This window comes from Rousettus aegyptiacus, unplaced genomic scaffold (genome assembly GCF_014176215.1).
Source record: "Rousettus aegyptiacus isolate mRouAeg1 unplaced genomic scaffold, mRouAeg1.p scaffold_m13_p_1, whole genome shotgun sequence".
In the NCBI taxonomy this organism is placed as follows: Eukaryota; Metazoa; Chordata; class Mammalia; order Chiroptera; family Pteropodidae; genus Rousettus; species Rousettus aegyptiacus.
Window position 1 is genome coordinate 164,527,043 of NW_023416284.1, and position 18,259 is coordinate 164,545,301.

The 18,259-nt window shown below is 33.4% G+C and overlaps 1 protein-coding gene across 1 annotated transcript in view; it reads left to right on the forward strand.

Annotated features, from left to right (window-relative positions):
* The window catches only part of PEX7 (peroxisomal biogenesis factor 7), a 70,322-nt gene that overhangs the window by 29,787 nt on the left and 22,276 nt on the right, over positions 1-18,259 (forward strand). The window contains exon 8 of the mRNA XM_016165848.2: positions 1,018-1,073. Within this exon, the coding sequence (XP_016021334.2) occupies positions 1,018-1,073 (56 nt within the window). The remainder of the gene's footprint in view (positions 1-1,017; positions 1,074-18,259) is intronic.

An 18,259-nucleotide genomic window follows, 5' to 3' on the forward strand; every position in this document is an offset into this window, starting at 1 on the left:
TTTATGCATATTTTGTTATCCAACTATTGATAATTAATAGTGAAAACTAAAATTAGGTCAAATATTTGAATAATTATTGAATGAAATTGAGACAGTGTAGCCAGTGTTTACTTAGGGTTAAATAAAAATGTTTTTTTCATTCTGTCACCCCCAGTCTGCTATTCCTTTTAATATTTTTTAACTTTAGTAATTACTTTTAGTGTTATAGTCCTCATAATTTTCCTTTCAGTGGTAAGCTCTTTTTCTTTGTTGAAAGTCCTTTAGCTAAATGGTTTGTTCTTTCTTTTCCTTAATGTGATAATGTATATGAATGTTCACAAACATTTGGTGTGTAGAAAATTTTCCACTCTGTAAACATCAGAGGATGAGATAACTTTTCTCTGCTGTTTCTCAGAAATTTGCCTGCTTAGGAGTGCCATAATTTAGTTTCCCAGCTTTTATTTAGGTAGGTTTTGCTAAGTCACTGTGGAAAACATCTTATTAAGTGACATCTCTGAATTTAATTCTTTCCTTTCTACATTAAGGGTAAAAAAAGTGTCTTATGATCTTTTCAATGAGATAATTATGTTATTCCTATTTTAAAAATTCCAAATTTCAGTTAAATTAATATTTTAAATTTTATTGGCTACAGCTTAATGTGTGAGACAGTGTCCTCTTTTTTTTTTTTTTAATGGCACAGGTTTTAGTAGCCGAAAAAAAATTTTTATATGTATTTCAAAGTGCTTCTGAGAATAAAATAGGGTAACGAAGTGAAAATATTTTACAAACTAGAAAGTTTGTAAATGTAGTTATTATGCGTATTTAACTATTAAAGTAAGAAAAACACGAAAGAAAAATAATTGCAAAGAGCAGCCAGAAGATTTTTGCCTTGAGTTAAAGCAAATGAGGTTTGGGAAAGCATAATTTTAAGTGACAGCCCTGACTAGACTTTATCATAATGTTTATGGGAATGACCAAATAAAGTAGCATGTTATAGTTACAGCTAATTTCAAAAACCTTGTTTGTTTGTTTTTATAGTTTTCACCATTTCATGCTTCCGTGCTGGCCTCTTGCTCTTATGATTTTACTGTAAGGTACAGTAGTTTTTGATTAAGTTACATTGTGAAATACCAAGTAGCATTTTCATCTTTTCAACTTTTATGAAAGATAATGAATTTAACTAATACAAAAAATGTGAACTGGGCACAATTAAAAATTTGTCACTGGTTGTGTGAGTTTTTAATAGTATTTATTTTAACTCATACCTACTGCGTATATAACCAGCGAATGCACTTATTCTACTTTTCCCCCCACTCTCTTCTCCATCAAATTTTGGATTATTTTAGTTATGCTTTGTCAGAACATGCAACATATAACATACAGCACTGTTATACGATATATTATTCTCCCACTCTTGTTTCCACCTTTGCTTTGCTTTTAGATATATAACTAAATATATTAAATGCTCATCATCAGTTTTTTTGCTGAAACTTTGTCATCTCTTGCTTTGATGAAGTTTTTCTTCTGGTAGATTCCTCAAGAAGTGCTGATGATTAGAGCCCTTGAATGTTTAAAACTATTTCTCTACGTTCTTGATACTTGCAGGATAGCTTAGCTGAATATAAACTCCTTAATTTACATTTACTTCCTGGAGTTTCTTAAAAATGCTACATCATTTTGGCCTTGTTTTCTATGTTGTTTTCGAGAATTTCAATGCCAGTCTAATTTTCTTGTCCTTTAAGTTATTTGATACTTTTCCCAGGGACTCTGTTGTGGTTCACTTTTCCCTGCTACAGATTAAAGAGGTCAGTGGATTCTTTAAATATTTAGTTTCAGGTCTTCTTTTATTTCCAGAAAGATTTTTTAGATTATAATTTGAAATGTTAGCTCTAATCTATTGTTTTATACATAAATTGAATATCTTTTACCTGTCTTCTATATCAGACACTTTCTCTCAGATACCTTTGACTGTTTTCTTTATCTCACTTGTATTCTTTTGGTTGTTCTTCTGCCCTTATGTTTCCATGTAAATATATTCTTTGAGTACCATGTATTTTTGTCTTCATTTCTGTATGATTTTTGCCTTTTTTTTTTTTCCTATTTCTTTCCTGTGTCCAGTTCAGCTCTATTTCATTTCTGTTTTTGTCCGCTTTTTTGTTTTGTTTTGTTTTTGATTCCTGATTGTAAGGGGAGAACTCTATTTTTCTCCTCTGTTGTCAGTTCTGATAGTATCTACCTGGAGATAACATTAGATCCTATAGGTTAAGAGCTCAGTTCCCCAAGACTGCTCCCACCTCAAATGCCAGTCGCAAGTCCAGGTTGTCACCTGTTCTTCTGACCTACCCACTATAAATCGCAGGTTCCCATGAGTCCCTCCTCAGATTTGATCATTTGTTAGACTGGCTTACAAAGCTCAGAGAAAGATTTACTTATGTTTACTCATTTACTTTAAAAGATGTTATAAAGGAAAAAGATAAATAGAAAGATGAAGAAGTATGTAGGGTGAGGTTGTCAAGTGCAGATGCTTCTGCCCCCATGGAATTGGGGTGAACATCCACTCACACATGGATGTGTTCACCAACCTTGAAGCTCATCGAATCTTATTTTTCTATAGAGTTTTTACAGAGCGTAATTTTCAGCTTCCCCACTCTGCTTCCCTGCCTTTCCCTGGAGGTCAGTGGTTGGGGTTGAAAGTTTCAGCTGTCTAATCATTTGGACTTTCTGGGGACCAGCCCCATCCTGAGGTTATGTAAGGCTCCATCCTAAGTCACTCATTAGCATAAACTCAGGTATGGCTCCTTATAAATAATGAAAGACCATCCTGTCATTCAGGAAATTCCAAGAGTTTTAGGAGTTATGCCAGAAACCAGGGACAAAGATGAAATATATCCTTATACCAGGTTCATCAAGGTTTTTTTTTTGTTTTAATGTCCCCAAATGCTTGTTTGAAGATTTTAATTCTATTTAGAATGTTATATTACAATTTTCTTCTACTTTGTTGTTTGTTTTCTTGAGGTAAATCTTTTGTCAAGTGACTCGTTTGAATTATCATATCCTTTTTATTTTTATAGTAGTTTTAAATTTTTTAATTGGTAAAGACTGTGTGTCTCTACCCATCTCTTCTCTGTTAAGTTTAGTATTTCCTAAACTGCCCTTGCTGTCCTCAAAGGCTTGCAGCCAGAAATGGGAGGTAGCGCACTGGTATTCTGTTTTTATTTTTCTTCTTATGTAATTAGAAGTTTGGATATGTTGAAGGCCTAAGTTTTATGTAGTTTTAATTGTTCTTTTTGTCGTTCTGTATTGGTTTCTATGAGGATCCACTAAGAATTTTAAATTTACGTGACTTCATTGACCCAACCACCCATAATTCCTCTCTCCTTTACTTCTGAGTCAGTATTTGAAATGGGAGAAGCTATATAACGTTGTTTGTGTAGACTGTACTTCTAATAGAATAAATTACCGTGCCTTGAGAGAAATTACATACCCTAACTGGGTTTTGTTTTTGTTTTTGTTTTTGACTGATCCAATACAAGCAGGCAGACAAATTAGGAAACGTAATTACACTGAGGCTTCCAGCTCTCAATTAAAATGATACCATAACCAGGTTTTGTTTTTTTTAATAGTCTATATAAAATAGTAAAGAATGATTATAGAATTTTTAGCATGAAATTCAAAGAATGGCAACATGGCAGATAAGAAGAAAAGTTATCAGTTGTTTGCTATCTCCCCCAAATGTTTCTAGACTGGAACTGTGGAGCTAGATCATGGGCTGGAAGTTAGGGCTGTAATTGTGGACTGAAAGCCATTAACTTAACTGATAATTCAATCCATAAGAGTAAATAAACCAAAGGGAGATAAGTTTAGAGGAAGAAGAACAAAAAGACAGTATCTTCAGGAGATGATAAATTTTGGAAGGAAGAAGGGAACAGCCCACCTAAAACAGGAAGAAACTCCAGAGCATGTACTATGTCACAGAAACTACAGGAGAGGAATTCCAACCAGATGTGGATGACCAGTAATATCGAATTCTCCAGATGGGCTGAGCAGGATGAAGAGAGAACTTTGAATCTTCCCTCTTCCATAGTGTCAGTTGTGGGCTCAAAAGGAATTTCGAGATATAGAATCTAGACCTTGGCTTTCAGAGACCTTTGGTGATCACCAGAGAGTTGACCAATTGAGATGGGGCTTTGATCTTTTCTATTTTTAGGTGAGGCAACCCTTGGTTGACCTCACAGATTACAAGGATCTTGTCAGCTTACAATCCCTTAGTTTTTATTTTTTTTATTTTTTACTTCTATAGCACCTGGTCTTCCTAGGTGGTCTCCCATCCAAGGGCATCGATCTTTTGATAATCTAATTTTTAGTATCCTTAACAGTTTTAATTGGGTCTTTCTGATTTTTGGAGCCTATCAGTCAAGGGACATCTTAAGTCCATATCACAGTTCTGTTTCTGATTTAAGGGGGAGGCCTATGCTTTCTTTTCAGAATTGTCATTATGATCTTAACCCTACTGACCAGTCTCTGTTTATCTATATACTTAAGTATCCCTGAACATCGAGTGCAAAAATGCCCTACTTTTCTAAATGTAGATTTGTCTCAAGAAAATTTGTTAAGTCTGGCCTTTTGAATGTGGACTATACTACTCTAAAATCTTTCAAGAATTAGACTTTGCTTTTTCCTGACCCCTAAATAAGACTGGAGGTTGGACGATAGATGTTTAGTGCTTCTGGGGAGAGAAATGTATTAGGTCATGGTTCTATGACATGCTACGAGATCAAGTGTCGTAGCTGTATTTGTAAGCATTTGGAAAAACTGAAATTATAATTAAGTAATATATTTAACATATAGTTGAAAAAGACATTCTAGTAGACAATTTTCCTACAACTTAGATTCCAGATATCTTTATATGCAAAATAGAATTGGTAATACCTGTCCTTCCAAAAGGTGATTATAAAAATTACTTAAGAGGACACACTTGAAAATACTGTCTTAATTTTCCACTGTTCTCAAGCTTTGGTTCTCTTCTCAATCCACCTCACCAACTCTGTTCCCTACACTTACAGTCAAAACAAAACAAAACAAAACAAAACAACCTTATTTCTTTCTTTTAAAAAAGTTGTAAGACTCAAGCACAATTATTTCAATTTTCACAGCAGGCCTACAAATACTTCTCAGTCTGTACTTCTGTATCTGTGTCCATTGCTCTTCTGCTACCCTTGGACATGAGTGTGCTTGATCCCACACACTCATGGGACTTTACTCCATAGAATTACCTCTTCTCCTGCCTACATCCTCATTCTCCAAGTCTCTATTGACTTTCAGCCTGTAACTTCTCCCTTTATTCTATATTTTCCTTTAACGCTTCTCTTATATTTCTCTTTCCTTTCTAACCAAGTTTTTAGCATTCCTTTAAGCTTTCATTCATCAGAGCCATTTTAAGACCATTATAGTCCCAAGGTACTTGGGAGGTCTTATCCCATATCATTTGAAATCTATAAAATGGATCCACATCATTGATTAAATAGGGCTAATTATATTGACAAGATTTTTAAACTTTTGCTTTTGAAGTGATCTGGCAATGAGTGACTTATGATTGATTATTTCTTGGCAATCATTATGCTTACTTTGGAAGTTTTGTGAAATTGAAAATCTAACCTAGAAATTATTTTCAGATGGAATGAAATGTTTAATACACAATTTATCAATTAATGATGTTAATTTATATATATTTAATTACAAATTAATTTTAATTTTCAGCTCTTAGGCATTTTTGTAGGCCCTTGAAAGCTTATAGTCTTAGGCATGTCTAGCTATATGTGCATTTACTACTACATTTATAAATGGCTTCAGCCTCTTCTTTACTGAAATTTCTCTGGCAAAAGCCACCAGTGACCTCAGTAACACCACATGCAGCCCACTGTCAGCATTTATTGGACTGGACCTCGCTGCTGTATTTTACACTATAGATCAAACCTTCTTTCTTGACACTGCCTATCTCAGGGATTCTGTGTTCTTTTTTATTTTTTCATTTTCCACTGACCCTTTCTTCCTATGCTTCATCATGGAATCTCCTTCTCTTCTCCTTAAACTTGGTAATCTTTAGCTTGGTACTCTTTTACTTATAGAACGATGATTCCCAACCTTTTTTCTTCTGTTCTGACCTCTCTTGAGAGCTTTAGACCTGTCTATTCAGCTCTCTGCAGATAAATATAGGCACTTGAATGTCCAGATAGACATCTCACACTAAACTCTATTTCTTTTCTTCCTTCCCTCTACTGGACTTGTGTATATATCTACATTATTTGTCTCAGTTAATGAGAATGTTATCTCCAGTCAAGAATTCTTTTTTTCTGCACAATTGGTAAACATTTTCCCCATATGAAATGGAATTAAACACAAGCCAAATTGCTTCACAGGAGGTATATAAAAGCAATGTTATTTTTTTTTCAGTTATAGAATTTTAATTTTAACATACATATGGCTACTAAATTACTGTTTCACCTTTGTACTAAATGTAACTGGAGGCTAATAACTGCATATTTCGGTATAGGATTATCAAAGACTTTTTTATGGAAAGGAAAATCAATAGAAAAGGAAAACAATTTTAAAAACTTTTTTATATATGTATTTTTGAGTATATATATTATATGTATGTATATTTGTAACTCTCCAAACATGTTGAGAATATGACTTTAATTGTACTAATGCCTCGTGTGAGTTTAGCCTCTCATTATTTGTGTGTGGTGACCATTCATTGGAAAGGTCAGAAAAGGCACGTTTTTGGTAGATTTTTTTACCCCATGTGATATGAGTTAAATTAATCCTCTAAAGAAATTTAAATCTCATTGGATTGATGATATTTTTGGTGCCAGAAAAGCCATTTAAAAAAAAAAAGAAAAGGATTTAAGATGTAAGACCCGTCAGTAACCTGTTTAATTTTTAGCACAGATAATTATACAGAGGTCACCTCTAGATTTTAGATGGCTAGTTTTTGTAATATAGCTCATCAACTATAAGTTTTCATTTGCTTCCCCATTTTCCTATTTTGTTTAGTTTTTTAAACTTTTAAAATTTTATTTTAAAATAGTTCATGTGGTATTATGAAATGCAAGTTTTATATTTTTGTTTTGTATGGATATGTTATATCTGCTAGGAAAAAGTTTTAAGTTTTTATATACTAGTTCATTATGTTTCACTGAATAAGTAATACAAATCTAAAAATATGTATCCTAGCATTTGAAATTATTTAGCATGGTTTAAATTAAATAAAAACTCCAGTCTTTTTGAAAAATATCAGAACTCCCTTCAGCTGATGGGCAAAATACTCTAAAAATACACATTGGTTCTTTCTCAACTTTACTCAGGATAGTACTAATTCTAAAATATTTCATAGTGACTTATTTCCATTCTTCTATGAATGTTATCACTATAGATTTTAGCATATTATCTTCTCCTCATATACTTTCCATTGGGTTACTTCTTTGTTTGTAGAGCCATGTTTGCTCTGCCAACCCATGCATAAGCACGATTTGAGTTTTGAATGCTTGTTTTGTTTTATACCAAGTAGATCATTTCATAAACACAGTAAGAAATCAACAAACTAGGTTTGTGTGACAGCCAAATAAAAGTAAAAGTTGCTGTTTTTTTTTTTTTTTTTCATTAAGAAGATCAACATTTTGTCTCTGCCATGTTATAGCAAATACTTCTCAGATTAAAAATATAACTTACATTAATTGATAAAGTTAAAAGGCTCAGTTTAGCCTCAGAGTAACACTTCAGTTTCATGATACTTTTATAAATATTCTAACCTTTAAAACATTTTTTGATCAATCTTCTTTGGTAATAATAAACTAAACAGCAGTGTTTTTATTAGATTTGGTCAGAAAAATATGAAGTAAATTTTCATTCCAATTTTATTAAACTATGCTCATCCACAGCTGTACGATGTGAAACTCTGCCTATAACTTTAATGTTTCTAACTCAGCTGTTAAGCTACTTTTTGGTTACAAAAATGGTACAACTGTACTCTGCTTTAAATTTCAGGCATATTTATAGAATATCTGTTATCTACCAGCCATTGTAATAGACAGTTTGGAATCTCTTGCCGAGTAAATGATAAACACGAAGGCTTGGAAAGAAGTAGGAGTACACTTAAGGGAGCCCTGAGCATGTCACTTGTGTTGGCATAGTGGGAGACACGTAGTTATAATATAGATATGGAGTAGTGGAAGATACATGTTCAGTGGACTAAATGTGGATTGATGCATGCTGGGTAACATACAAGTTAGAACTACAAGCTGTGGAGCCATACTGCCTTTTACTTGCCATATAAATTTGAACAAGCTATTTTAAGGCTGTGTGGCTCAATGTTTTCATCTGTAAAGTGGAAATAGTAATAGTACCTACCACATAGGATTGTCGTATTAGATGAATTAGTATACAAAATGCTGTCACACACAGTGCTTGCCTCTATAGTCTTTATTACTACCAGAATGGATGGGACAGAAGGCCATCTCTTTGGGGCTTAGCCCCATATCAGCTCTAGTCTTCAAGGGTGAAATAATAATTTTTGTTTTATAACAACAAAAGCAGGTAGCCTTAACCTGGCCTCCTTGAAGTTCATTTGTTTGGTGACAGCAAAAAACTATTTGTCAACATGTTCTCCAGGACATAACTTTTAAATTCAAAGTTCCAATTCTGAGTTTTAAAAATATGAATGTAAGGTAACAGTATTTTTGTCAGTGCTTCTCTTGTCATAAGACCTGATAATGACGACAGTCAAGTTAATTGATAATTTATTATTCAATATAAAATTCAATGAGGGTAGACTAGTAGTGTGTTGATAAGTATTCAACAACTGGTTCTTCAGGCAGGTGGGAGGAACCTGCTGTGTAGTGTTGGTAATATGAATTCAGTGGTGTGAATACTTCCACCGTGGCCAATATCAGGCTTCCGGTGTGATATGATGCCAGTAAATATGGGGTCGGGAAGAAATGTGCAGTAAGCTCTCACAAGTCAATACAAACTGGCTCCAGCATTTCACTGGGATTGCTATCTTAATCCTTATTGATTTTTAAAAGCTTCTATTATTATAATATGTACCTATATATATTTTCATTGAAAATTTACAGAAAGCTATACACCAGATAAACTTCACTTAACCATTCTCTACCTCCTCTCCTTTCAGTGGTTTTCTGCCCCCTTGGCAGAGCATTTTTCACTTCAGTGCATCTTAGATGCCTAGAACTTTCTTATATTGTCTCTGCAGGCTCTCAGAAGAACATTCTTATCCATTTATTTATATGGAAGTAAAAGGACCTGAGCCTTAAAGTGTGTTTTCCTAATTACATTTCCACTTTAAGCTAAACATGCAGTAATTCTTAGTGGGGCATATTTGGTTTTGTAGCAGTGGTGGGAGACACTGCTGGCATTTAGGTCAGGGACCAGGCATAAAACCCTACAGTGACCATAACAGGTCTTTATTATGCTTAAAGTTCTACCGCATCAGTATCTATTCTTATATTTAACTTCTTATTTTTGATTAGCTGTGTCTAGTTTACAGAATACAGAATTTCACATAAAATATTTCCTTTAATCCATACAACACTAGTGCGCTCATTTTATCCAGAAGACTGTTGACTCAGGGAGGTAGAAGGGCTGGCCAATCACATAGCTGGCAAGTAATAGAGCTAGACTTGAACCTACACCTTCTGTTTTCCAAGTTTTCTGATGTTACTCGATACTTGGAGACTTCTTGTAAGCCCAAGTTCTTAATATATTTCTAAATATGTATAACTTTCCCCTATTACATAAACATGTTCTCCATGGGCACTAAATTGCCAAAATACAATATCACCTTTAATCTTTGTAATCATTTCAGGATTGAAGAATTCCACATAAGTGAGTCTTGACAATGATGGATGCATAAAAGGTTATGTGCCATAACTTTCATCTGATTTATTATGGATTTAAAAACCTCTTGGGGTTTATATTTGTGTATATATACATATATATATATATGTACACACATGTACGTATACACACACACAAACATACACAAATGTATATTTTTTTTAATTGAAAAATATTTGGATAGATATAACCAGAATTTACGTAGATTACTAATGGGTGGGATTTCATATGTCCTTATCATAGATTTTTTAATCTTCTTTAACTGATGTATAATTTACAAACACAATATTAAATCTTAACAAAATTCTAACCTTCTCTGACGATGCCTGGGACTCATCAGTTACTGAGCTGTCTGTGTAATGTAGAGCTGACCTGAGGAACTGTGGCCCTCCAGAAAATGTTTCATTGTTTTTTTCTTTCACTTTTTATGTGCTTTTGCATATACAATTGTTAATCAATTCACTTAACAAAATTCATAGGCTACTTAAAAATAGCTGTTTATCATATATATACACTTTTCTATATATTTTGGTTATTTTGGGTTATTGTTCCTCCCAAAAGTCAGATTCCTAATACATGCAGTGTTACTCTAGTAAGTACATATCAAATGGTCTGTTGTTAAGTGAACTCTATTACTGTTATTAAAATACTTCGTTTGAGTGCCATGTTACACATGGGATATATTTCTGAAAAGTACAGTATAGTTCAGCTTAAAAATATATATAACTTTAAGGTTTTATTACGAGAGATCCAAGTCTACTAGTTACTCAAGACTTGGTAACTAGTTCATTCAGAAAAATTTAATAGGAAGATACAGTAAAATAGCTAACTTTTGCCAAATCTCTACTCATAAATTATAATTTAATAAAATTTAAAATTAATAAAGAGGTAAGAGAGGAGTACAAAACGGGTAGGAGGTTATCTAGAATCAGCCCTGTGCCTCCCTATGCCTTGCTCTCTGGGGACAAATGAGAAAGTTCTATGAGTTAGAAAGCTATTGTGTGGTAGGGTGAGTATGTGGGCATTTGAATTAATCAGACGAGGTGAAAGGCTGACTCCTCTGTTTACTAGCCTTGAAGTACAGAAAATGTACCTGTTTTTTGGAATGTTCAGAGGATTCAGTGGAAGTATCTGTAAATGCTTAAAGAAATAGCAAATACTGTAAATGGAAATATTAATAGTAATAATGTTTCCTAATTTAAGATGTAAGTACCTAGGGAGAGTTAAGGTCATCAGTATGCATGCCTTACCTAGCATAACTTTAATAAGATAATTATGTTGCTTAAAGCTACTGAGGATTTTTGTGAATGGGAATTCTTGTTCCACTGTCAAGGTCAGGTGGGGGAAGTGTACCTTATGAATATGGTTTAGCATGAACCAGAACAGTGGGCGTACTATGCGAAGTTGAATGTATGTGTGGGTCATTTTATTTAAATCCATAATCACGTGATCATTTCTACTTTAATTCAACTTATATTTTTCTCTAAATTATTACATACTATCTATATATTTGTTAAAAATTATTTTTTAGAAAGGCAACATAATGTAATAGGAAAAGCAATATAGTTTAAAATCTTGGATTTGCTATTGCTAGCTATTGTTATATTTAGTCTCATATAAAATCACTTAACCTCCCTGAGCAGTTATTTCCTTAGTCATAAAACATTATTGTTATGAGATTTAACTTTTCAGTATATGCAGAGCTGTTCACATAGAGCCTGGGCCATTTCAAGCACTCAGTAATTTTTAGTTTCTTTCTTTTTTTTCATTCACATGACTGTTCCTCAAACTCTGTACTTAGTACCACATTACTGTGAATATATGCTCTTGATGTTGTCTGCAATTTATTTGTAAATGGTTGAAAAAACATTATTTTATATATGTGTAGACAGAGAAAGATAAAGCAAATGTGGCAAAGTTTTAACAATTGGTGAATCTAGATCCAAAAAGTATGTCATTTTAAAATTTTTTTTGTGGATTGGTAATTTTCAAAATAAAAACATTTGAGAAAAAATGTAAGCTGTATTTGCTCTGTAAAATAAGACACTGAAAATGTTTCTTACTAATACCTTCTAATAAATGTGACATTTAATGTATTATTTAATTGTGAAATAAGAGAAATAGCTTTATTGTATTGAGAAAATGGTCTTTAATTGGATTGTAGTAAACAGAATTTTAACAAAGCAGCAGACACAGAAATACCTTTTATCTTTGTCATATTTACTCTTGTGGGATTTGCCTTTATAAAGTAAGTATCTTAACTTTGGTATGGTTGATGAGCTTTTTTGATCCTTATGCTTATTAGCACAGAGATTTCCATGGGCAGATACTTCTCTTTCTTCCCCTTCCCCATAAAAAAAGGTCAGGCAAAGTAAACAGATAGTATAGCTGAATATGTACTCTGTCTCACAAACCTTTCATTTCAACTTTACCTAGTCCCCCTTACCCACAAAAAAAGGTCAGTCAAAGTAAATAGATAAGAAAAGTGGCTGAATGTGAGCTCGTATGCAGCTTCAAATGATCGTTTTACCTCATTTTTCAAGATAGTTGTTTTTAATTCCTTTACATTTGTTTATTTAATCACAAGAAATTATGTGGCTGATGATATAATACTAATTGTTAACATTTGCAAGAACTGCAATTGAATTATTTAAAAGATCAAGAGTAGTTTAATGTTCTGTGCTTTTCAGATAGCTTAGATATAAACGTCTTTGTGACTGTCACATTTTTTGCTTTGTGGCAAAGGTTCACCAAACGTTAGCACTGATGTTACCACAGCATCTTAATGTAGTTATCTTTCATTTTCTTTTCAAGAATGAGAATATCCGAATTCACATATTGTGAGGATATTTTAGTACAAATATATTTTATGTTAATAAAGCACATTGCCTGATTACAGAGAAGGAGTTGTCTTTTTCATTGTTTTGTCCCTAGCACCTGGGACAGGGGTATACTAAATAAATTTATTTATAAATGTAAATGAATTTAAGATATATGAAAAATTTTGATACCCTTTGGTTACTCTGACTATAAAAGCCTACGAACAGTTATATTTTAATATAGTTTTCTCATTAATTATGTTTAAAGTAGTCATTACTAAAACCGAATTTAAAGTGGAAAGACCTGCTGGGATAAGAAAATGTTATTTTTCAAGGAGAAAATTTTCTGTTCTATTGTCTAAGTCAGTATTGACTAAGTTGCAAAATTTTACTATTTAACAAATTTGGAAACATTATATTGATATCTTTAACTAAAGTTAAAGATAGACATTTTTATTTCTTTCTACAACTAATTGCAATATGTGATTTACTGACAAATCTCTTTGAAATTCATATATCTAATGGCTAAGATATTTATATGGATGAAGCAGTAACTTGTGAGTTTGTTGATATGTTAGGTTTTTTTATATGTCCTCAAAGAGTTTTTCCATTTGACTTGTTTAAATTAGAAAATTCTTGGGATAATTATTGTCCTCCTGGAAAGATCTTTCGATGAAGTGAAGCATAATTTTGCAAGTTAAATACCAGCTGAAAAATGAAGATAATTTCTTATAAAATGAAACAACATACATAAATTAGAAAGAAACTTTTAAGACTTGATTTTCTGTACCTTGATTTATAACTGCAGAATATTTTCAGAATTATTACTAACAGTTTTCTTTAAGAATCAAACCAAATCCATGCCTAATTCAAACCTAATGCAAGCACATGAAGAAATAGATCTAAAAGGAGTGAGGAATGTTAAGCCTTAGGTTAATGGAGTATAAGTCACTGCTTTGAACTTTGAATTGTGCTGATTAGTTCCAACAGAAAATTTATGGAGTTTGTCAGTTGATTTGCATTATAATGTTTTAAAAATTCTGTTGTGCAGTTTCAATAAGGCAACTGTGTGGATTTCCTTGTATACATTTTTTAATGTAGATATTGCGTTGCATCATCTTCCATAGTGGGAAGTCAAAAGATAATAATATCTGAAAATGAAAATAATCAATGAATTCTCTGAGCGTATTATTTAGAAATGTGGAGTAAAGAATCAGAAGGAACAGCTAAAAGAATTTAAATTGATTGCCTTCTAGATGAAAGATTGAGAGGTTGTAGCAGGAAGTTGATGTTTTTTGTCATAAGCCTTGTAGAATTAGTGGACTCGAATCTGTGCAATTATAGTTTTAAACAGGAAGGCAATTGAGCAGAACCTCAGTGTTCCCCTCTCTTAGTTTTTTGCACACATAGTAAGCCTATTTATTTAGATGAACTGGATATTACCCGCCAGTTGTTAGTAGTTTATTCTGTCCACTAAGAACTCAGAAATAAATAATTCACCCTTGAGGTCTGTCCTGAAACCCCAACCTAGAATGTGGCAACACTAAATAAATATTCTCCTACTGAATTCTTAATGGAGTGAACCATACAGAGAATAAAAACAATAATAATTATTCTATTTTAATCTTAAAATGCAGCACTGTATCTTTTAGGGCATGTGTGTGCATGCACATATGTGCACACTTGCGTGTGAAACAGAAATCATCTTGAGCTAGCTTAAATAAAAAGTGAGAGATGTTTTTCAGCATGTGGACTCCCTCAGAGCCCCTGGGCAAAAGTGCCCAGAGCCCGAGGAAGGTACTGAACGAAACTATTTTAAGTTTCTGTTTCATTATTCCTCCTTTCTACAGATTGATTTTTTCTTCTTCTTTTTTTTTTCTCCCCAAGCTTTACTAGAAAGTAAGCAGAATTGTTTAGTCTGCTCTGTGTCTCTTTTTGTTTCTCCACCATTGTCAGTGTCTATCTTCTCCATGCACCCCCATCACTGTATCCGTCCTTCCATGAGGAACAGTTGTTTAAAAAAAGGAGATCCTTGTAAGCTGTGCAGACAGACACTCCACAACCTAACGACACGAGTGGGTTTAGTCATAAATGCTCAGCTGCAGAGATGAGGACAATGAGTATTTCATGGTGATATAGCTAATAAAAGACCAAAGCTCAGGCAGGAGGCATTCTTCAAAATTTAGGTGTGGAAGGAAGTTCTCGTGCGACCTCATCCGATCCCGTTATTGTCTGTACTTCTGTGAAATGATCTTTTGCTCTATGTAGCCACATTTTGGTGCCAGTTACAGTTCAGATATATGTAGTCTATTGTTATCCTTGAGATAATAATATTATTTCAAGAGTAGATAGTTCTTACCATTTCGTTTATTTTCTAGTCAGATATTTGCTTGAAACTTTTATTGCAAAATTATTTTATGGTTCTTCATTTTGTGCCAGTAAGCAGTAAACAAACTCTGTGGGAGTTTTTCTTTTTTTCCTTTATCTCTTTTTGTTGGGATGTGGCACTTTCCAGAAAGTCATCCCGCATCCCTGCAGGTTGCAGCCATAAATACTCCTAGAACAAGCTTTCCATCAGCTAATGGTTTTCTTTAATTTGTCAAAGTACTCTAGCTAGGCTTCGTGCTATGTGGTTCCTGTACTTTGTTTATTGTGATGAAGTGGAGTCAGCCCCTCTAAAACACAGACCTAATTAAAATTTTAATTGAAATATTATAAATAATTAATATTGACAGAGAAGCTTAAGTCTAGAATTTTATATTTAACCTTGAAAGTTTGTAAGTATGGTATGGTTTCTGATATTTGCAATCGAGCGTTCTAAAAGTCATCTTTGAAAATAGTTCAGTAATTCTTCAAGCTTAATCATATATTTTTCATTTAGCAGGCAATTCATATTTTTGTTTTAAACTTTATTTTTGCTGTTATCAGTTTCAAAAACAAAACTTCTCCAACCCAGTCATGCAAATAAATGAGCATTAGCACTTAAACATTTTTGAGTTAATGAATGAAAATTTAGCTCTTTATAAAACTTGTAAAATTTTGCTTGCTACAATTTCTATTTTTTTAGTCTCTTCCAAAAGCGAAACAGATGATAAAATAATAAGCTCATGGTTCCATGTGTCCTACTCAGGGGGATTCACTTTAAAAGGATGGGGATCTCTGAGGTTACAAAAATCGCTGATCAGTTGAGTGATAGCTGAGTTAGGAGGAGACAGCAGGGCAGATGTGAATGCAGTAAGCAAGAAAGGAAAATTTATGAACTCCTTGCATCACTGCTATCTAATTCATAATTTCCTTAGGGTCTTCATTTTGACAGACTAAAGGAGTCTTGGCATGGGCTTCAGCTTATGGAACCTTCTGTGTAGTTTGAGGAGTAGGGGAAACCTGACTTGATCCAGGTCCATTTGAACTTTCAGGGTGATAATTGACACTACCTGAAGAATTCCAAATCCTGCCCACCTATTTTCCAGGTTCCCTGGCATGGCCCCGGACCTAGAGAAAAAGTGAACGGCAACACCTTTCATTAGAAAAAGTACTGGACATGATTCCAGTGGAGTTTGCTTTAGGGCTACCATTTATTAGCTATGCCACCATGGATTCCTTCATTCCCTTTGAGCTTGTTCTCGTCTCTCAAGGTAGTTGCATTCCAAGACTCCCAGGGGATGCCTTAAACCACAGATAGTACCAAACCCTATATATACTATATTTTTTCCTATGCCTATATACCTTTTCACTTAAAGGAAGCATTTCATGACTTCTTTTGGCATATCCGAATTGCCAAAGAAAAGCAGCACTACTCGGGTTTTGGGGCCATTCTTAAGTAAATTAAAGGTTATTTGAACACGGCACTGTGATACGGTGACAGTGATCTGATGACCAAGAGACTTACCAAGTGACTGATGTGTGAGGAGCATATACTGTACCGAGACACTGGACAAAAGAATGATTCAGGCCCTGAGTAGGATGGAGCTAGGAAGATGTGAGATATCATCATGCCCCTTAGATGGTCTCATAATTTTATACTTATGAATTGTCTATTTCTGGAATTTTCCATTTAATATTTTTAGACAGAAAAGGAAAAGGACTTAGAAAAGTATTTTAAACCCTTTACTGAATTCATCTTTTGGCTAACTTTTATTAGTAAGGAGATTTCAAATTACATTGTAGTAAAGTAAAAAGTAATTTTCCCTTAATTTTTGAAATAGTTTAGTTGTTTTGACACAGTGCTACGTAACTTGCTTTGTTAAGGAACTGTGGAATCAGAAGGCAAAAAGCCAAGACATTGTACTATGATAAATTTTTCTCTCTCTCTATCTCCAATTTAAATGAAAAATGTTCCTACAGTTCTATAATATTTTTAATCATTGGAGGCCTGTCCAGTATATTTCCTTCCCATGAGAGAGCTTAAATAGTGATTTCATCAGCTAAGAGACAAAAAGGCACCAAGTAGTATATATGCTGGACCAAAAATCCATTTCACTTAAAAATAATGTGCCTTATTTGACCACTTAATGATGTGTGTAGCCTGACTTCTCACAATAAAAAGGAGCTCCTTTTACTTGTATGATAAGTGCACAAAGGCCCTCAGGTATGTAGAACTTATGGGACCCTTGCATCCAGAAGAAAATTCCAAAGAGAGACCTTACCTATTCCCTTAATTACAAATGTGAGAAAAATTGATAAAACGCTGACTTTCCTCCTGTCACTTCCCCCCTTACAATGGAGGAACGATTAGAGACACATAGAAAAATCTGGAACTATACACATCAAACTGTTAACAATGGTTTCCATGAAAGAATCAAAATGAAGAAAGAAATGCATATATTTCTTTGTTATTAAAAAAGTCATTAGCAATTAAAAACAAATTATAATTATAGACACATTAATTATCTTTTGGTTTCCTAAACTATTTACCTTGTGCAATTTACTGTATTTGATTTTTGATAAGATATTTTAGTTTACTGAAAACTTCTAAAATTATATTAATATTAATTTTTTTTAATTTTACTGGCTCCCGATCCCCTTGAGGTTAGGAAAGTTGAAGTGTAGATTCTCATAATTTAGCAGATCCTCTCAGGCATCAGCTGGCTTCTTTGTTGCATTTACTGCTCTGGGTTTCAGACTGTTTTTTACCTGCATGTCCCTCACTGATGCTTTCATAAAGTTTTGTGGTTGTGGTTTGTTTTCATATTAAAATATGATAAATCTGGCAATTTTAGTTGTTTTCAGTAAGAATGTTGATCTGGGTATTTTGTCAGTCATTTTGCTGGAAACAAACCTGACTATTTTTTGCACCATAATATACATTTGTGTATTACATAATTTCTTTCAGAGCTCTGAAATTGTATAATAGCTAATAGTCCTTTTATGTCATTCACTAGAGTAATCCTCCCTTCATCAAATAGTATCCTTAGAGTTTTAGCATGTATTGTGTTTGATGAATTTTTTGCAGCGTGCAAGTAGTGCTTGATTGTTTTTCCCAGGTTAAAATTATGGTGGGTGTGACTCTAGTGTGGAACTGTGTGGGGCCTTGACTGACATTAAGTTAT